The following is a 20802-nucleotide window of genomic DNA, read 5'->3' on the forward strand; positions in this document are numbered from 1 at the left end:
GGAGGAGGAGGAGGAGGAGGAGGATATGAGCGGCTGCTTGAAGCCAGAGATGAGAGTCTACCTGGTATATATATCGCACATGATTCCATGGGTCCAAAAAAATATCCAAGAATGATATATGTACGACCCGAAATACATCGGCCAAATGAGAAAATGACTGAATGAGAAAGTGCCTGTAAGTGCTCTTTTTTCCCCTTCTTCTCAAACCCTACCTCCTACATCACGCATCCCCGGTGTGCCTTTGCTCTTGTTCTCGTGTCTTATCGAGGGTTGAACTCGATATCTGCCCCCCATACGGCAGGCAGTCCAAATATCGTCCGCTTGTTTGACAGGACCCAATCAATGAACCGAGGGATGCTTGTTGAAAAAGGCCATATAGAGATCATGATGCGTCATCCGGTGCTCAAGACGAGGACCAATCGAAGAGATATGAAAGGAAGATGCCTTTTTCCCCCTTTCTACTGGTTTTTTCTCGTTGCTCGTACAAGGGTAGCCCCCTCTACGGCATGAGAAAGAGGAGAATGAGCAATAAGACTGCGCAGAAGCTACACAAGGTGAGTTGATCAACCTAGCGCAGCCAGTATCCACTCCCAATTGACGTGTACATTGCTTTCTCCCGCCACGTCTGGCGACCCTTGGGAGGTGCCGGCGCCTTGCCTTTGCCGTGACCTTGATGTCCAGTCTGCTGCGTGGGATCCGGGCTCGGGATGGATTTGGAAGTAGGCGAGGACCAGCCAGAGGTTGGGCCTGATGGGGATGACCGCGGAGGCGGCACTCTAGGGCCCGTGCTCGGCGCCGTGACTGGCAGTAGGGACCTCGACCTCTGTGGCTGGACCGTCGATCGGGACTGGGCATGGGAGGGCAGCGAAGGTGGCCAATCCTTGGTGATGTCAACCAAGGGCGCGGTAGCAAGACCGAGGGCTTGCGCCGTTTGGGGGAGGACGCTGAGTTCCTGCTCGTCGCTCCCAGGCGGTGGAGAGGTTGAATCTCCCCCATCTGGCTTGACCAGCGCTTCAAGCTTCAGCCTCTTGGTGGGATCTGCAAGGCGGTCGACGTCAATTCTCAGACCTTGGCCCTCGCTCTGGCGCTGCCTCCCACGGCCCAAAGTAGCGGAGTGTTGCCGTGTCTCGTCGTGTTCGCAGTACTTCCCAATCTTTCTCTTCTTTTCTTCCGATCTCGGGATAGCAGGACTCCCATCGAGCCGCTGCATGCCTTGGAACCCAAATGTGGGATCGAAGGAGATAAAGACTAGAGCTCGTTCGCTTGATCCCGGCTCACGAGGCGGACCTGCCATATACACGATACCCTCGTCGCCCAACATGGCTTTGACGTCTCCAGCCCGGCCCTCGGGGCACAGGATCTCATGCAAACCCTGGGGAGCGTCATCGGGGGGCCAAATGGACACGCAGCTCGGGGTGAAGGCTCGCTCTCCGTCCTCGATCTCCTGGCCCTCACGATTCCGCGTGCGCTTACGAAGCACCAAAGCCACAGAACCACCAATCGTCGTGTTCGTGTTGTTATCTCTAACCAGGGGACTGAGTTCGTGTCTACTGACCACACGTAACTTGATGCGTTGGTGGGGCCGCCATTCGCCTTCCATCACGGCCTCATCTGTCACGAGATCGATGAAAGCCTGCGCGTTGAACGAGTACCCATTCCACTTGGTTCTGGCGCGAATGTATTCTCTGGCTGCCGCTCGCTGCCCGCCCGCGTCGTCGGCTTGGAACTCGGCGTGAACGTATCTGTCGACTCGCACCATGGGCTCCTCCCACCGACTGTTGCTGTGCTCGTCGAGCGTGCGGCTAAGGCGATTCTCGTCGGGCGGATGCCGTAGCCCGGATTTCCGGTCCTTGAACTCGGCGCGCGGGATGGGTTGCGTGTAGTAAGTCCGAATCGAGCGGCTGCCGCCATTGAGCCACTCCTTCCGGCCCTCCACCACCAGGAGCTCGCCCGTGGAGTGATCGATCTGGAAGCCCAGGTCGTTCCAGGCGTCGTTGATGGGGCCCTCGAGATGCTGCCTCCGCCAGATGAGCTGGATAGTCAGTTCCGGGTTGGGGTCGTCCAGGCGGAACTGCACGACGTGGTAGTAGCTCGTCCAGTCGACCTCCTCGCTCTCGTAGCTCGTCTGGCTCGTGATGGCGTAGAATTCGTCGTCGTGGATCGTGAAGCACGCCGTGGACCCGATTTCGGAGCCGTGGAAATCCCGCAGCTGCAGCGGCTGAGCGGTCACGGCTTCGCCGGTCTCCAGACTGTAGACATCCAGCAGCCATTCGTGATGATTGTGGTCGTCTGTCGCCGAGTGCGAACCCACAACCATAAAACGGCCATTGTTCCTGACAAAAAGCTTGCTACTGGAGCGGATTGGCATGCACAGTCGGACGCGAGGGTGGCGGGCGTCCCCGGACCACAGTGGAAGCGTAGACCTTTTGTCCGCAATGTTCACGGCGACAATATATTGGCCAAAGGGCCCCGAATCACACACGAGAACCACTATGCCCGCGGCGTAGCTCTGGATCTGGATGGACCGGATCGCCTGCACATCTACCGTATCTTCTCCGGCCACGGTCGTGATGCCGATCTGGTCGTTGAAGACGCTGCTGTCAAAGACCTTCTCGGTGCCCCGAAGACTGTTGAAATTAAGGATGCGAAGACTGTTCGCAGAGGTAGTATAACATAAAATGCCAAAATTGTACGAGAAGCTGCTCGCATATGCTATAATACAGGCTGAATACGGAGATGCCTGTTGCAACGCAGACTGGGAGTCGATGATCCGAGCGAGGGTTTGCCTGGGCGTGGGAAGCTGCTGAGGAGACAGTGCAAGCTCGACCCAGAGACAATGTCGTAGACTCGCCTGACGCATGTCAGCTAGAGGGAGACAGAAGCCTTTGAATTGCAGCGTGGGAACAGTGAAAGGGGGAAAACTGAACCTGAATGGCGTGCTTTGCAGTATTCTCATTCTGAAGGTGTCGACGCAGCGACTTGCACGTGCGGGCCAATCTCTCAAAAGAACGAATGTCGAGCTTGGTTGCGATTTGATGGTGGACATCGAATGGCAGCTGGACGAACCGAGATGACATGCCCTTCGTCGACGACAACAACGACAAGGAAGTGGTATGGCGGCAATTCCCTCTAGCGTAAGCATGAGGCGGCAACGACAGGACAAAACAGGATGGACGCGGAAGAAGCAAAGGACCATTATCACAATCAAGGAGCGTGCAAAGGGGGAATGAATGAGGTTGAAGATGGGCAAGCAGAGCCTCATCGGTGCTCTCATACAAATCGTTGATGACAGCTCTGTGTCCCCGGCCAGAGCCGCAATGTTCTCATGCATTATGAGTGTATTTTCCGTGGAAATTATGGTGTCCACTGCTCTCCGCGGAACCGAACCAGAAGTTGACACATGTCCGTGAACTAGTCCCGAAGTCTAAGGACGTGCATGTTCTTGACCGGGGAAAACTCAGTCAGGCTTGCACTGAAGAGAGGTGAGCAAGTGAGGAGGTAGTTTTGTCAGGCAAGGGAAATGGATCTGAGGAGCCGCGGGGGGTTGCGCAGAGCCTCATGGAAGAATACGGTAAGCGTAGGGGCAGTGTTGATGCAGCACCCACTAGACTCACACTGGCTAGACTCTCGGTCACGATGCCCCTCGCCCCCCAGTGCCTGTGGGTGCCTGTGGATGCCTGGGTGGTTGCCCCTCTTCTAGTGGAACAGCTAACCAGCCACTGAGCCTATAGGATCCCCCCAAGAATCCCCCCAAGAAGTGGCGCCACCGCAGAGTCACAGTCGCGCTAGGTACAGCATCCAAGGTGCCTAGGTACCTCGCACCCCTCGTACAGATGCCCGAGATATGTACCTAGGTACCGACCAAGGTAATACGTCCCTAGGTACCGGGTACCGACCTGCTCTCTATTAATACGGAACCTCATTTTGCTTAGCCGGACTCTTCCAACGTCCAACACAAGCCAGCCCACTCCTTCGAGCCTTCCAAGGCCCTTATTTGTCGCCTCCCAAATTACAAGACTACCGCTATTCCTGCTGCTCCCCTCTTGATGTCAAAGCAAGGCTACCTGGTTGCAACACGCAACATGGCATGGTCTCACCCGCAGAGCCGCAACTGCGCCCCGGAGTCCGGGAGTACGAAACGCATGCTGCGCCACGAACCTTGCAATTTTGGCTTCTTGCTTCTTGCTTCTTGTTACTCTGACTGCACTTTCTGCTGCTATCCCTCTCTCTGGAGTCTGGATTGCCGCTTCGTCCCGTGCTGCTCGGACAGCATTGCTCCTGCTGATGCCCGCCTGAGACTAGGCGAGTCGAGACTCTCGTATTCTGCCGTGCTGAACGCAAACCTGACTTACTTCTCCAGTGTTGAGCAATTCACTGGTGAATTTCTCTTCTCGTCATGTTGTCCCCCGAGACCTAGCCGGCTTGGAAGAGCTATTCGGCCTGCGCTACTCGCCTCACCATGCACATATTGCGACGCTAGAGTCACTCAGCTGCTGAAAGAGCAGGACTGCTGCAGTGCTTCTCCTGTGATGACAACGACCACAGCTCACTGGGCGCCACGCAAGGCTGCGCCTCGGCAGGGAGGCAGGATTTCGGCAAATCATTTCCGCTTCTCAGCGGAGAGTGAGGAGGACAGCAAGCTCTTATCGGATTAGATCGAACCAAAGAGGACGGACGCACAGGTGATGTGTTGGCAGTCAGTTCTCAGCCAGACCTTCTGTTGGTGCAACGCCTTCCTGACCCTCGAAACAAGTGCAGCCAATCGTGGCCAGATGTATGGCTTGGAATTGCCGGAATTGCCGGACTTGCTGGAACTGCTGGAGCAGTATCGAGTCGTCGTTCGTCCTGCAGAGAATGCTCAGCCCGATCGGCGCGTGGCCCGTGTTGCGCCCAACCACTGTGCATGGACTCGGGCCCGGACTGTGTGTCAGGCTGCGCCTTGTGACCGACAGAATCGCAAGTTTTTGAAGAAAAGAAAAGCGAATGGACTCTTATACGAGGGGTGAGAGGCCCCCTCTTAGTTTCCGTCAGCTTTCGCGACTACCCAGGTCCTAGGTAGTCATGGGATACATAAGAGCCCCACGCAGTGTAATTGGTTAACACGGCCTGACCACCTGGACAGCCTCATCCCGCGTTACCGGCCACATGGAGCAGCATGAATTTGTGCAACACCATCAATGACTAGAGGTGTCTCTGCAAGCCATAGGGTTGGGCGATTGAGGTGTGGGAGGGATCACAAGGCCAGCTCTTGTCGTGAGAAAAGAACAAAGGTCTCATTGGCACTCGCCGAGTACAGATCTGTCTCATTGCGTTGGACCTAGGCAATCGACGCCCCTATTTGAGGACAAGGTCACAACACACCGAATACGGGATCGAATGGTATTTCTCTATCCCGCATCAGCGCAGAAGGACTAATCCAGTGGGTGTATGCGTCCCAGCTCGCCTGGTCGAATTGACCCTTCCTACGTGTTCACATTCACCAAGCATCTTCTGCTGGGAGCTCATCTTGACCAGCACACCATCTAACTCTTGTCCCATTTGCCAAATCGCACCCAACTGTCATAGAGCCCCTTGAATATAGTCCTGCTGCTTGGATCCATCCCTGCATTCATGGCCCTCATGACGTCTCTGTCGAGAGCGTCCATGACCCTGTACATGCCGGGCATCAAATGATCCTTCATCGACGGCGTGATTTGCCCATCAAGAACACATCGACAGTACTCCATGACAAGATACTGCATGTGCTGTCCTGCCAATTTCCGCGCTCTGTTCACTGCATCATTCAGCTCGTTGTGGCCACCTTTATTTGACGATCGTGCGGCTGACACGGTGGGATTGGAGACTGACGACAGTAGACGAGCAAACTGTGCTGCCGATGATAGCGGCAGGGGTTCTTCAGATTCATGCACCCAAATGGGCAGCGACTTGCCGAAGGACTTGATAGCATTCGCAGCTGCACCTCGTTGACTTTCAAGCGCTTTACGACCGGGCCAGAATAGACATCGTAGAAGGCTTTGCATTATCGGAAGCAACAGATGATAACGATCAGTGAGGCGTCTCCGGTGTCTTCCAAGTATAGCTCCAATGACCCCACATACCCTTTGATAGATGTCGCCTGGTCCGGGATCTGTCTCTGGATCTCTGGTCCGCAGCGATCGCGGACCTTCGGGTCCGGCAGAAGCGAGGGCGTGTATGGATGCAAGCAATCGATCTAGAACCGATTGATTCACCACTAGGGGATGGAGCTCGAGTGCACTTTTGCTGTTTTCTAAGGCAAGAAGTAGCCCGCCAGTGCTCAGTCGCGTAGTCGTTGTGGTCATACACACAACCTCCGCAAGGGCCTGAACCAACGCCGGGGATTGCAGCATGTGTTGCATCTTGATACGCCCTAAGATGCATGCCACGAAAAAGGCACATGCTGGCTGATATTTCACTTGCTCGCTCTTCTTTTGAAGATACTCCAGCGTTGTAGGCCAGGTGGCTGGTTCAAGTTGGCAAACCAATACATCTGCCTCGGCAGCAAGAACTGCGGCGTCCTCGTTGGTATAGTAGTTGTCCACAGACGTGGTTAACGAGGCCAGCTCTTGGGCATGTTGTTCATCGGGCATCACTGTGGATTTGATGCACTGACGTCGAAGGGAGAGCTCCACTCGCCGATTTTGCATGACAGCACATTCCCCCTTAGGAATTGTTCCTGCATGCACGAGCTTTCCCCGGATAACCGACGCAATGTTCCGTGACTCAACTGTTAAGCCGCCTTGATCAAGAGATTGGAGTGTGTCAACAATTAGGTGCAGCCTCAGGAGATTTCCAGGATTGGATGCATCGGGAAGAGCTTTGTCAGATTCCTCTTTCACACGCCTTGCCAGAATTGTTTGCAAGAACTCAACATCCTTGCGTTGGTCACCGCTGTCCAGTGCGCTGCCCAATCGATAGGCGAAGTCAAGAAAGATGCGCAAGCAGGATAGCGACACCGAGTCGTCACCGTGAGCCTCTAGATTCTGGACTGTTGCCACCATGTAAGCGAGAATCTCCTTCGCAGAGCGTTTCGAGACGGTCAGGGTTCGTGTCGAGATTGAGTGGAAGATCCGGTCCAAGATGCGTGAAGCTGTCAAATAGAGTGACACGTATTTCTGATTGTTCGTCACCTTCAATCCCGAGGACTCTCCAACGTTCCATTGGAGCACAGACGCAGCGAAGTCAATCCACTTTTGCCAATCTTTGTAGTCAATTAATGCACCTGGGAATGCCGAGTCCAACCAAGCTAAGAGGCACAAATCATCCGAAATAGCTTCAATCTTCGGCTGCTTACACTCTTCAAAAAGGCGACAGAGCGTTGAAGCCACAAAGCTCTTTATTACTGGCTTGCTCATGGTCTCCGTCGAGAGGCATTGCAGAAGTCTCGTGCAAATTTTTCTGCTTCTGTTTATCGACTGTAGGTTCTTGTCAACGTGCTCGAAAACCAGCTGTCGTAGAACAGGATTCCGGGAAATGTCCTCAACTTCCAGCACGGCCAGCAACAGACCATGCAAGTCCCGTGGAGAATCGACATCAGAATCTTGTGGCAGAGGTCGAAAAATGTTCTCTAGGCAGGCCTCAACGAAATCCTTGAAGCTTTCGGGGTACATGGAGAAAATATCAGGTCTTTGTAGCAAGTTGCCGACACATGCAGCCACCAATTCGCGAACGCTGTTGCATGTGGCACTACGCCCATCCCACAGGGTCTCGCGATGTTGATCCAGGCCCTGCAGTAGATCTGCCAAGCGACCAACCTCTGCTTCCAGTTTTGGTTGATATTGCTTCGATTTTGCAGCCAGTTGGACAAGGAGAAAAAAGCATTCACGATATTCGAGATACTTGGCAGCCTGATCGCCAGTATCAATCTTATCGAACGGCCGAAGGTCCTTTAGAGAAACGAAGTGATGGGTAGAGTTCAGCAGAGAGTCAGTCTCAATGGGTAGGGCCTTGCCATCTATACGGTGCATGAGGAGTCCAATCAGTCTCCTTAATCTCCAGCGTTGACCTTGATAGTCGGTATTTCGAGACAAAGCATTTAGTGCCCCGAGAAATAGAAGCACCAATTGTTCGTGGCCGAACCTCATGTTGTTGGTCTCGGAAGACATGCTTTCCACGACGGCGCAGAAGATGGCCAGTCTCGCACAGACTTCTGCCGTGGACCCAACTTTGTGGCCGAGCTTTTCGACGGGCTCAATCAAACTTTCCAGCATCCGCTGACCCATATTGGGTGGCGCATAAACAGTGATAAGTGGTTTGAATTCGTCGAAGACGTCCTCGTCTTCCCAGACCAACACAGCGGGGATGTCTTTTTGATCATGTCTCGAGGTGTAACGGACTCTTATTGCCTCCGCGAGCATCCGTTGCCAGCTAGCGACAAAACCGTCCAGGTCCCTTGAGCGGGCAAAGCTGCGGAGCAGGGGGCGAATAATATCATCCCGCAGCAGAACATAAGTACTCTGAGAGACTGTGCTTGACTCGATTCGGTCCAGTACTTGCTCCAGGAAGCCCGCGGAAGTGGACAGACCAGAATGGGGTACCAAGATATTCAGATCCAATTGAATAATCTTGACCAAGAGGCTCCAATGAGCCGATTCCGTGTGTGTTGCCAACACGGTGTGTAGAACGTAAACAATTATCCGCAGGCTGACGTGCAGCTTTCTCGTGTGGGCGACTTCGACTAGACGTTCCAAGGATGGTGCCCATTTATCCTGAAGCCCGGAAGCTGGGCCGACGGGAAGTGGCTGCTGCAAGACTCCAGTCGAGGTAACATGGGGGATGCGAGGCCAGCTGACATGAACAAGCCAAATGAATAACGAGTCCACAAAGGGTTGTTCTAACTGTCGCCTGCGGAAGTCTGAGATGGGCATTGAGCGCGCAGCTACATCAAGGATAATCCACGAAAGTTCCTCGACGACTGGTGCAGGATGAGCCTCGAGCCCTTTAGGCCGTTCACTCTCAGAGGGAAGGAGATCGCTGTAGGCCTTCAGCAAGGTTTCCATCTGTTCGTAAAGCAAAACGTCTGTCGTGGTTCTCCATTTTTTAGCGAATTGTTCGTTAAATGTCATTCGTAGCGGGAAGACGACATGCAGCGCAATCAGGCGCTCAAGCGCAAGTCTCGATCGTACAAAGGACCTATGGCTCGACTGTGGTCTGGCCAGGATGTCGAGCAGATGCAGACAGGGGATAAGGCAGTGCGAGGAGAAAGCCGGGTCCTGTCCATCGCCCTTCTTCCGAATCGTTGGGCCAACAGCATCCCAAGAAGACAGTAAAGTCTCCAGTAACGCGGACATAAGATCCGGATCCGGAGCGTCCGTACTGTTGTTCACGATGAATACCACCACCTCGAGCAAGCTGCCCAGTAAAGCAGCGTGATCACTCCATGTGGCGGTCTTTATTAGAGCGGTACGACTTCCCGCACTCTGTGAAGAGTTCGACGTGCTGGACAAGCTGGCGCAGCGGGTTCCTGTTTGTAACGCTAACCATAGCAACGTCTCTTGGGAGGGCACTGCGGTTTGGCTGGTCAACACGGGTGACAATCGTGTCCTTTTCGCTGGACGGCTCCCATCTTCGGCACCGTCATCCTTGGTGGCGACTGCACTGAGCTCGGAGCATTCCACACGAAGGAGCTCTCGAATAAGTGTGATCAGCAGCGGCTGGAAGTCTCGCTCGAGGAGAATCTCCGAGCACACATCGTTAGGTATTGAACGAGTTAGGTTGAGAAGGAGAGACCAGAATTTGGGGGACACCATCAAACTAGACAACAGTTAAAGGTAATTCAACTGATAGTGCAGAAAGGGATGTACCGTACCTTCTTTGAGACGCGCCAACTTTCCTTTGTCTATCCGATGATTTCTCCAGGGCACCAAGCTTCTTCAGAAGCCATCGCAGGACCCATTGCTCCTTGAAACCATGAGAGTTGGGGAACGCTGTGTATAGTGAATCGGTGGAGCAGCGTGCAATGGTCGCCTCGAGATGGAGTCCCAGGATGCTTGCAGCTTCCTCTAAGATCTGTTCTGGCGGCGCTTTGGCTTTTTCCAAGCCGGCCATCCTGGCCTCGAATGATTGCTTCGCCATCTCAAGTGTAAAGAACTCTGCTTAGTACACATAGTAGTAGAGTTTTGTTCTCAATGGATACAGTTGCATCTCTTTTCGCGGATTCTTTCGCGGAATATTGGAAGGCTACCTAGGTACTGTATCTCGGGCTCATGTTCGTTGTCGAATCCAGAAAATTTCGCCAAGATGAGTAAGCCTGATCGGGCCTAGGGTGACGCCGCCCTGTGCTCTCCCCCGACTCGCGTCGCACCCGTCGTGGGGGCGATATGCCTTGATGCCTCAGCGACGCGTGGGCCCCGGGCTGCCGAAAGGCGCCCAGCTGGATGCCACCCAGGATGCCCCTGTCGCCCTGTCAGCGACTGCACTGTGACTCAACATCGGTCCCCATCACCACCCACCCACACCGACCCAGCACCGGCGTCGAGCAAGGTTCAACTGCAAAAGCAGCGTGGTTAATGCAGTGGCATTGGCCAGACTTTTCCAAAATGGGAATGCGGTGCAGGTCGCGGTCCACGACATCGCTGTACACCTGTTCCCTTCTCAGTCGTATATGAGGACGTCTCTCCTAGCTGCTTTCGCCTCTCTGTTTGTCTACCTGCCGAAGGTCCGCCGGCTCTTTCAGCTCTGCCTTCCCATTTGGTGGTGAGTCTCAGTGAAGTCAGGCGTTTTGTTGTGGCGGGGAATCTCTGAATTCCGCATTCCTTCGACCCTATGTTGCCAGGCGGAACTTCTACGATACACTTGTCCACGTCGACTGCCTTCCTACCTCCTGTATCTGCAATCAAACTTGCCTACTGCCTTCATGATCATGATGCTCGCGTCTTAACTCCAGATTCAATTTCGCTATCCACCAAATGAACGTCAACTCCTAAACGCAATCTCGACCTTAGCCAGTGATGTTGACGTAGCCGCTCTTCGTTACTCTCCTCGAGGACGAGCTATCTGGTCAATCTTTTGGCAGACTTTCTAAAGGCAGAAAAGCCTCATGTGATGGGGTCCTTCATACTTCCGGATGAGACACTGGGCGCAGCCTACAGACACCGACCGCGTTGTGTTTGCACGGCGCGAAGTTCTGGGAACGGGCGTCCTGACCTGCCACGGTCTTGGGTCTAAAGTGGCTGCCTATTTGAAATCCCCTTTGACGGTGGTGGACGTTGCAGCCGGAACCGCATTCAGAAAGAAAAGGCGTCCTTGCTAATCTAAACCCTTCAGATTTCTCGAATCAAATTGAAAGCTAGAAGCTGTCAGGCTCCTGTTGAGGCGTTTCTGGGGAAGCTGTTGCCTGAAAGCACTCGGCGTAGATCCAGAGGAATCCGCGAAAAGACAGGGCCGCCTGAACCGCGGGTGGATCTCCCGGCGACGACTTTACTTCTCAAAGAAGAGAACTCCATGTGTTCTGCCCGCTATAGCTCTGTGAATATCAAGTCACATTTTCCTGCAACAGGCTTGAGTAAGAAGAAATCCAGGGTAGCCATGGACGCTTCTGTTGTCTCGGGTGCTGCTTTCCACTCGAACCGTCGAGCAATGTTCGCAGTGATCAGCTTCAATTCTATCATCGCCAGATTCTTTCCCAAGCAAGCTCGCGTACCTTTCGAGAACGGCATGAACATCTCTTTCATCTCGGAAGTGAGATCCTGAGGGCTCATCCACCTCTCCGGTTTAAAGCTTTCAGGCTCTGAGAAGATCTCAGGGTCGCGTTGTGTTGAATAACACTGCATGGATACGACAGTCTACCCATTATTAGTGCCACGGCGAAGAGCCCATGTTCGGCAAGTGAGCATACCTTTTCTGGGATGTAGTATCCGTTGATCTGTCGGCCACCCGTGGGTGTCTCCCTGGGTAAGCTTGCGGGCGCCGCTGGGTGCAGTCTCAGGGCTTCATTGATTACTGCGTCGAGGATTGGAAGGTCCTGAACTTGTTGGAGAGTAATGGAGCTGTCGGCGTGCGTTTTCAGTTCGTCGCGTAGCCTTTTCTGCCAGAACTGGTGACGAGAGAGCTCCCAGAACAGGAAAGTGAGCGTTGTACTTGTGGTGTCTAAGGACTTTCATTAGTAAGGATATTTTAAGGATATTCCAACTGCTTCGATTTGCTCACCTGTGCCAGCAGATACTAAATTACCCACTTCAAGTGAGACTTCCCGATCCGTGAGTGGCGCAACCCCGGTATCTGGCTTGACCGATAGAATTTTCGTCAAGAGATCTCGACGGCCTGAGTCACGACCGTACTGGTCAACATATTTGCGAAATGCGTTTGTACCGTGCTATGGTCATTAGCTGGGGGTTTACACGAGACTGTGTCCTCCGGGGAACCGATCACCTACCTCCGCCATCCTGTCAAATGCTCCTAGGAAGTGCTGAACAGATGCAAAGGGGATATAGTGAAGCGACGCGGCAATCCAGGGATTATTCCATTCCAAATTACCAAGTTTGAATATCGACTCAACGTCGTCCAAGGCACGTGGCGTTCTTCCAGAATCGAGACCCCCAAAAGCCTGGCCTAGGAAGAGTTCTCCTAGAGTCTAGTCAGCAAACCTCCCGGACTGTTAGCCTACTGAGTCCTGACGCACCGACAATATCATGCGCCGTCAACCTAAACCATTTCAGCATATCCATGGGCTGATCGGCACACCTCTCTATTGCAGCCAGGAGCTTCACTATCTGCTTTTGTATGAGGGGCTCCGATTCCAGGACGTTGGACTGCGAGAAAGCATGACTGAGCAGCTTGCGTCGTTGAGCATGAGCGACTTTGTCCCTTAGGCTAAAAATCCCATGTGGTCTCATCGACATTGACTCATAGAACGGGGCTTTCATGTACTCAGTCTGCTGCCCATACAACTCCTTCACGTTCAAAACGTCGTTCACGGAGATTTCGTTCGGCCCAACCAAGATAGTCGATCCATATTTTTGATGTAGCTTGTGCAAGGTCGTGGTTCGGTTACCTGTCATGTCGATGTATCTGAGCCAGAGTGGCGTGAGTCTTGCGAGAAATGGGCCTGGTATCTTTCCCAATGGCGAGAAGAGCAGTGCATATGCCACCTGAGCTTAGTCAACTAGACGTCGCCCCCGCTAGAGGCATGTGAAGACCAACCTTCTGAAGAAGCCAACCTACGACCAGTATTACCGCAACCATGGTCGAATAACTCAAAGACATTGCCATCTTGCTGATTGAGCTGTGGATAGCTGCAACTAGAATATGTCCTCATCAGAGGGATAGTTGAGATAAAAGATTCTCTGGGTACTCCCGGCCCTGTTTAGAATGGGAACTTGCCGACACTTTCCAGACAATCGACGGTCTCTGCCTAAGAAATAAGACGCGTTTCAAGTGTCTTGACTCTCTGGTCCACTGAAAGAAATGTAAATACATTAGGAAGCTCTGAATTGCTCGGGCCGAGTCCAGCATGGGCAGAGAGCTGACAGTGGTCGTGTAAAGGCTACTTCACTCCGGACCGAGCTTGTAGCCGTTCTCTGGTCCTCGAAGAGCACAATGCTCTGGGGAAGTAAAGAAATTCCGAGGTCGAAGGGAAAACCCGCCTGTCAAATCTCGGCCCATAAGAACGATGGTTTTTTGTGGGCCACCAATGTCGGCCCGCTTTAGATGGCCCATTTATACGATGTCCAGAGTCCAGGCGGCGCTCCCAAATAGCACCACCACACCCTGCATGTCACAATGGACGGCAGCAGCTTAGGCAGTTTTGTTGATTCTTCCGAGACCAAACAGGCAGCGAGCCTTCCACCTGTTCCAAGAGGATCATAACGGTTTACCGCCGCTGGTTTCAAGGTTTTTGCTTTAGGCTTGACGAATTGCCTTCTGCGCTTTATTCTGTGGAGGCCTTGTCGATGGCCTTTAATGCTTGATCACTTCCGTCGAGCTAGTCTTTTCCACCTTCATCTGTCCTTCCAGACATGCTGTTATGGGAAGTACCTTCTTACGATGTTGCCCGATGGAGCGCAACCAGCCGTAGTATGTACATGGCTGTGGACAGGATTGGAAGATCGAAGAACTCCCGTTATTTCGGCCCAAACAGTCCTGTTCGAATGCTGGTGGAATGTTGAAAATTTATGGGAGTATGCCCCCGTCATAAATCGCTATCAGCTAGTCGTGGTTGGGGCATGGTGCATACCCTTTCTTTTTCGGCATAAATCAGCGACAACACGGAACTGCTCATTCATGTTTACCAAAGGGAATGTCAATAACTGCCCCGAGTGATGTTGGGAAGGAAGGAGATAGGAGTATATGGACTGCAATGATTTGACTTCTGTGCGTGAGTACAATTGTTCTGGCAAACATGAGTCTCGACTGGTCTCTTTCTCGGCCCGATCACAGCTCTCCTTCGGTACATTTTGATTCGGATGTAATTCATGACAAGGCTTCCGCACCCTCGAACTTAGTGTCCCCGGCTTCTAACCTGCTCCCCTTCGGCCGCTCTTTGCTGGGGTATGAAGAGTTGACCTGGGGCTAGACCTGGGGTATGGAGTTTCCGGAGTCATTGAGGCTTTTGGTGAACGCATATATTAACCCTGCTGCACCCTCGCTACGGCGACATCAACGGCCGCTGCCAGTGCGGTAGAGGCAGCTCTCTTATAAAGCCTTCACCACGACCTTGCCATGATGGCCAACTCCAGCCACACACATGTCGAGTCCGCTGCCCACGGCCCAATCCAACACAATGACCATCCCCAAACCTACTGGAACCATGTCAAAACTTTGCTCACCATCGTGGTACAATATATCTCCTCCTCAACAGCCAGACTATAGTAACTAAGCCAAATTTGCCAGACTATCTCCAGCATGTACTTCTGCCAACTCGTCTTGGTGGTTGGTGCAGGACTACTAGCTCGATCCATGGTCGCTGTTGTCGGAGGAGAATCACTTAGTGCATGGCCGACTCCCGCCATAGGACTGATGACTGCCGCTCTCTGTCCCATTGCTTCCCAGATGGCAGATTATTGTAAGCCAGCTCTTTACGATTTTTCATGGAAATATCAAACTCACCTTCAACAGGGGGGAGAAAGTGGTTCCTTGTGATCCTTACTGGGTTCGGCGGCATCGGTTCCATCATCGTCTCAAGGGCAACGTCTTTCGGCATGGCTTTAGCAGGCTTCGCAATCGGCGGCCTCTCGTGTGTCACTCAACCACTTCTTCATGCTGTTGTCTCCGAAGTCCTGCCACGTAAGTTCCGGTCATGGGCCCAAGCCGCTGCCAACATCGCGGCCGGTCTAGGTGCTATTTACGCACTCCTCGTCGGAGGTGCCCTCACAGCGAACAATCCTCAGCACTTTAGGATCTATTTCTATACCGCGGCTGGTCTTTACTTGGCCGTCTCTGCTGCTTGCGTCCTATTATACAACCCGCCTTCTAGAGAAGCTCAGACCATCAGCCTTAGCGAGAAGTTACAGTCGCTTGATTGGATAGGGTATATTATGGGAGCAGCCGGTGTCTCTCTGCTTTGCATCGGTCTCTCGTGGGCTGAGAACCCATATCCGTGGCGGGATCCCCACGTACTGGCGACCTTTCTTCTCGGCGTCGTCATTCTCATGGCCCTTGTGGTATATGAGGTGAAGTTCAAAAAGGATGGTCTGTTCCACCACAGCTTGTTCCGCCATCGCAACTTCCCCATCACGTTGCTCTGCTGCTACATTGAAGGATCTGGCGCATTCGCAGCAAATTACTTCGTGCCGCTCCAACTCAGCACCATGTATCCTCAGATGGACTCTTTCCGGGTGGGTCTCTGCTATGCAATCTCGTGGATAGCCTTTTTGGCTGCCGCGCTCCTGGTCGGCCAGTTCATTTACAAGACAAAATCCGTTCGAATTCCAGCTATGACTGGGTTTTTATTGTTCTTGCTATTTTATATTTTGGCCGCGACTTCGAAACCATCAACTCCTGAGAGTCTTTTTTGGGGCTCCATGATTCCCTTGGGAGCTGGGCTGGGTCTACTTCTCATCTCACTCGTCACTGCGGCACAGTTCGCCACTCCACCGGAGCTCATTGCAATCACGTCTGGGCTGATACTTTCAATTCGGAGTTTAGGAGCATCATCAGGGTTGGTTATCTACCAAGCCGTTTTCAACGCTGGCCTTTCGAAGAACCTGACATCGAAGATCGCTTCTGCGACTCTACCTTTGGGACTGCCTGAGGCATCTTTGGGCGCGCTGACCCTTGCACTGACATCAGGAAACACCGCTGCTGCTACAGAAGTCCCAGGAGTGACTGCTGAGATCATCGCCGCTGCAGCACTGGCATTGCAAAAAGCATACAATATTGCTTTAAGCTACGTCTGGGCCACTGCTGCTGCGCTTGCATTCGTCGCTTTGGTTGGTAAGTAAAGCGGTTGACCCCATCTTTCCGGGCAACGTACACTGACGCAGGGGCAGCCGCAGCATTCTTACGCGATCCAAATGACGAATTCACTGCCGCGATTGATGCACCTCTCGACATTGTCGTTGTCGTTGCGGATAGTGAGCTGGAAGCAGAAGACAAGGTTGTTGCACAACAGATGGACTTGTCCCTTGACGGAGACGGGTTTTAGTCAAAGTGAGCTCTGTCCGAGCAAGGAGAAAGGACATAATGAGCCTCGATTGAAAGGTGAAATCTTGCACTCAGATAGTGTACAGGTCCTGCAGGGTCTGCCACATCTCGGCCGGCTCTAAGGCATGATGGACAGCCATTTTCTGAGCCCGGCGGCCCCGTTCCGGAATCAACAAACAGATACTCTGGACGAAGTCGGTCTTGGACTAGCCCTGTGCTGACTCGAGGGGAATTGTCAGAATTTTCCAATCTCGACATTCTCGAATCGAGTGCTCCTGAGTCCTGATACTGGCGCAGAGCTTAGTTCTTCAATCGTTTTATGCGGTTGGCGCACCGCTGTCAAGGCTTCCTGTGAGCCCTATCACCACCGCCCTCGGTTTGTGCGAGTTTTTGCATTTCTTCTTTAAGCTCCTGGAGCTGTGGATCACGTTGTATATCATCTCCGAGGTATGAGGGGAGCTTGTCAGGGAGGCCCTCCTTATGAGAAGTTTGAATTCGATATTGCTCGGGGATAAAGACGAGGTTATTTCGAGCCCAGAGCGTAAGAAGTACCCGAGGAAGATGTCGTTTAATGGAATTGTATTTCGGACGATGTTTATTCACGACAAGTCCCTTGCGGGTCAAGGTGTATCGTACCCACCAAAGAGATATATTAGCCCTCTATTTCTAGAACCTCACTCCTAAAGTGTATTCAGTCTTACGTTATATACTTCACTTCGTTCTTCTTGAGATAGCATCGGTCCCTGTAACGCGGGTGAAGCCGGCGAAGAACTATTCGACTGCGATATTGATGGAGTCGGCGGTCGGTCTCTTTTTCTTCCTATCAAGCCGGGGCGCACTTATAGCGATGTAGAACCGAATGAAGTCTTTTAACGGTTGTAAGATCGGGTGATAGTCACATTCTGCCCTAGATACTGGCGGCGAGCCGTCTCTTTATCGGGAGGAGGTAGACGAATACACTCGCGCAAGGCTGTAAGCAGTTGCTATGGAAAGCTTTTTGCACCCTTGGTGCGTGCCAGAGAGGTAGTACCAGCATGCCTGGATTCGGACATCAGACGAATGCAACCGACAGAAGTGCATGGCGGCATCATAGACCACTGTCGTCGCTCCAAGCCAGCTGAAGGGTCTCCGGAATAAAATGCTGGCTCAAGCTCCCTCGCCTGCTCCTTGAAGGAAGTCTCCAATGTATGCGTAGGATGTGGAAGCGTGCCACGGTAGAAATTGTAGACGAAGAGAGCGGAAGGGATAGAAAGATAGCCTCTTTCAAGTTGGCGGATTGAACTGCCAAGACAGGCTCCGATTGGCTGGTATCTTTTTTGCTGGGAGCTGGTTGCTCTCTCCGCTCGGAACGGCGCAGTTTGCCAAAGCTCTCAGTTTGACCACAGCCTGCAACTCTTTCGTCTATCCACACGTCCACGAGGCAGTACATACACTTGGATCACCCCAAAGGTACAAAATCCGCGCCAGATTATGAATGGTTTTAACTAACGGACTCATTCAAGTCTCCAAGATGCCGGACGACAACGTTTCGAGCCCTCCCTTACCCGTGGCTAAATCGAGACCAGTGAGCGAAGCTCTGTTGAACGAGAAGGTATGTGCACAACAAGAGCTGTTGGTGAATCGGAAGCTCTTCGACTTGGACTGCTTGTGCGACGGGCCTTCAGACAGCTCCCAGGGCCCTTCCGAGTTCCGCTGGGCGTAGACAGGACAAAAGGTTAACGGCTGACACATCGTGCAGTGGGATCGTGCAGTTTCGTCCTTCGTGATCAGATCCGCACTCGGCTTTTCCTTTGGCGTCATATTCTCAGTCCTGTTGTTCAAGCGAAGAGCGTGGCCAGTGTATTTTGGAACCGGCTTCGGCGCCGGAAGAGCTTGGGAAGAAGCTGATGGTGGGTCGATTCTCCAATGGCCCGCAAGATAAAGTGAACCTGCGATATTGACAGTGATCTAGCAAATTTCAAGAGAGGCGACACACACAACACGGACGGGCTTCGAAAAGTACGGACTGATAGGTAATCAGGTCATGGAGGCGTCTTTTGTTCTGCCCGCAATCGCAATGGAGAGTACAAATGTGTACAACATGTACAAGCACCTCGTTGAGAGGAGCATATGGTGCCTTTGAGCCGTCTGAATCACTGCATCCGTCCATTTCTGCTGTTCTCCAGCTTGCACAAATCTGCCGCTCATCTGCTCGCCTTCTCGTTCTCAATCTCCCGACGGAGGTTTTCCAGTTCTGCCTCGCGTTTCCTCAAGTGCGACTCGAGACCATCTATCTGCTCCGAGACCAATGCAAGATCATCCCTCAGTCTCTTCAAATCACCACCTGATTTATTCCCGTTTTCTGAGTTGAGCTCGACGTATTGTCGCTGCTTGTACTCGAGCATTTGCTGCGCCTCGCGCTTGACCAGCGTCCAATTCGTCTTCCCTGGTTGTCTAGGACCTCCATTCTCCTGTCTCTGCTTTCGTCTTCGCTCTGAGGCCGCCATTGCAGCGTCATGCTGAGATTCCAGCTCCCGCAGCTCGCGTAGAAGTCTGACCTTCTCCAGGTCCTCGTCCTCCACCACGTCTGAGAAGTCGGTGCCTTTGGGCTGGTAAGAAGAGCCGCCCTTCCCGCCAATGCGGCTCAGATAAGCATCTCCGAATTTGGCTTTTCGCCCCGTAGATGTGTCTTCGTCGTACTTGTTCGGTCTGTTTCTGACATTGTCGATCTGGTATTCAATCTTATTACCCTCAAAGCTTGCCCTCAAGCTGGGTGGGACGGTACGCGGTATCCGAAATCCCTCATGACGGTAGTTGAGGATATGCAAGAAAGCGAGACAGGCGTCTTTCGAGATGGTGTCTCGACCACTCGTGTTGACGAGGTTCCACGCGCTCCGCACGTCCGTATCCGGCACATCCAGACTGGAATAGAGCGTGTGCAGGCTTTCGAAGCTGATCTCCCCCCTCCTGTCCTTATTTGCAGAGTAGATCTCCTCGTACTTTCGCTTGTCGCCAGGATTCATGTACCAATCGAAGCCATCCTTCAATCCAGCGTCTTCTTCATCATCCTCGATCCTCTCAAACTGCGCCCCTTGGTGGCCAGTCAAGGCCCGGTTTGCCTGGACCAGGTGGGCTTTGGACTCTGGGATGAGCCAGTCCGGCAGGCTGGGCGGCACGTCCTGGTATTCGCCGTTGACGAGGTCGAAGATGAGTCGCATCGCGACGCAAAACTCCTCAAAGTCCAGCTCGCCGTCTCCATCGACATCCGCAAGGTCCCATACACGCTCGAGCTGGTCATCCCGCAGCTGCGAGTTCCGGAGGACGTTGGCTGCGGCCTGGTTCGTTAGGCGCGAAGAGGGTGTGGCAGGTTGCTGGACCAGCGAGGAGAAGATCTCCCAGTATCGGTCGATTTCCCATTTCTCGATCCGCTTGGTGCCTGACATGGTGGATAGTTGTGTTTGTGGAAGACGGCTCAAGGCAGGAACAGGTACAGCGAGGAACGACGGGAACAGGAACTGAGCAAGAAGCTCAGGGAGACAAAGAAAAGCACGGAATCCTTGCTGTTAATTACAAGGCGCCATAATCAATTCATCTTAGGAAACGGTGTTGTAGCTGTTGGTTCAGTGCACGCACCGCCGCATGCGCAAGCAAGTAAGCGGTCCGGTCTGGGAGACTCTCGCTGCTTTACCACAGCGCCAAATGCAGAGGTGCTCGAGTTTGGTACATTCACGCCGCTTTTAGCATGTCTGAAGCCATACTTCCTACCCATATTATTGTAGACAATGGAGGTCATGAGGACAATGTAACATGTAGTTCAAGAGCTTGTCACTGAAGTAGACGACTCAAGTCCAATTCGGTAGCAGAAGCGCCTGGATTTATCCCTATGTTCTTTCCCCTTGTCCCTGTCGCACAGAGATCATGAATACCTAGGTATGCTCCCAGTGGGTCAATGCCGCTGTGGCGATTGATTTCTTTATTGTTCCAGTGTTCTTTGCCAGGACATAGAATTATCGGCATGCTCTGCGGCTGACTTCGCCTCAGGACGAGAATCTCTCAGCATCAGCCGATGGGTTATAGCCCTGGAGCTAGAGCTGGTCTCTCGATAGTGATTCTTGGATCTACCAAATGGGGTTAGCATGACGCCTGGTGCCATTGCTCCGCCCAATTCCACGCCCCTGGGATTCAGCCTTGCCATGGGCCATATCACCAGGGCGCTTCGAGGCG

At 52.9% G+C, this 20802-nt stretch overlaps 6 protein-coding genes across 6 annotated transcripts; 2 read left to right on the forward strand and 4 right to left on the reverse strand.

Moving 5' to 3' along the window:
- Positions 1-568: 568 nt before the first annotated feature.
- On the reverse strand, positions 569-2860 carry Z520_09581 (uncharacterized protein; the record flags this gene model as incomplete). The annotated part of the gene is made up of 1 exon (XM_016780075.1): positions 569-2860. One exon carries the CDS (start codon positions 2858-2860, stop codon positions 569-571), a length of 2292 nt encoding a protein of 763 aa, XP_016628658.1.
- A 2662-nt stretch (positions 2861-5522) lies between these two features.
- Positions 5523-10092, reverse strand: Z520_09582 (uncharacterized protein; the record flags this gene model as incomplete). The annotated part of the gene is made up of 2 exons (XM_016780076.1): positions 5523-9771; positions 9827-10092. 2 exons carry the CDS (start codon positions 10090-10092, stop codon positions 5523-5525), a joined length of 4515 nt encoding a protein of 1504 aa, XP_016628659.1.
- A 1382-nt stretch (positions 10093-11474) lies between these two features.
- On the reverse strand, positions 11475-13200 carry Z520_09583 (uncharacterized protein; the record flags this gene model as incomplete). The annotated part of the gene is made up of 6 exons (XM_016780077.1): positions 11475-11801; positions 11855-12105; positions 12166-12331; positions 12392-12582; positions 12638-13106; positions 13180-13200. The coding sequence occupies 6 exons, from the start codon at positions 13198-13200 to the stop codon at positions 11475-11477; spliced, it is 1425 nt and encodes a 474-aa protein (XP_016628660.1).
- Positions 13201-14859: 1659 nt separating this feature from the next.
- Z520_09584 (uncharacterized protein) lies at positions 14860-16600 on the forward strand (the record flags this gene model as incomplete). The annotated part of the gene is made up of 3 exons (XM_016780078.1): positions 14860-15019; positions 15073-16389; positions 16446-16600. The coding sequence occupies 3 exons, from the start codon at positions 14860-14862 to the stop codon at positions 16598-16600; spliced, it is 1632 nt and encodes a 543-aa protein (XP_016628661.1).
- A 1509-nt stretch (positions 16601-18109) lies between these two features.
- Positions 18110-18520, forward strand: Z520_09585 (uncharacterized protein; the record flags this gene model as incomplete). The annotated part of the gene is made up of 2 exons (XM_016780079.1): positions 18110-18190; positions 18338-18520. The coding sequence occupies 2 exons, from the start codon at positions 18110-18112 to the stop codon at positions 18518-18520; spliced, it is 264 nt and encodes an 87-aa protein (XP_016628662.1).
- A 262-nt stretch (positions 18521-18782) lies between these two features.
- Z520_09586 (uncharacterized protein) lies at positions 18783-20021 on the reverse strand (the record flags this gene model as incomplete). Its single annotated transcript, XM_016780080.1, has 1 exon — positions 18783-20021. The coding sequence occupies one exon, from the start codon at positions 20019-20021 to the stop codon at positions 18783-18785; it is 1239 nt and encodes a 412-aa protein (XP_016628663.1).
- Positions 20022-20802: the final 781 nt, after the last annotated feature.

The sequence above is a fragment of the Fonsecaea multimorphosa genome (genome assembly GCF_000836435.1).
Source record: "Fonsecaea multimorphosa CBS 102226 unplaced genomic scaffold supercont1.25, whole genome shotgun sequence".
Taxonomy (NCBI): Eukaryota; Fungi; Ascomycota; class Eurotiomycetes; order Chaetothyriales; family Herpotrichiellaceae; genus Fonsecaea; species Fonsecaea multimorphosa.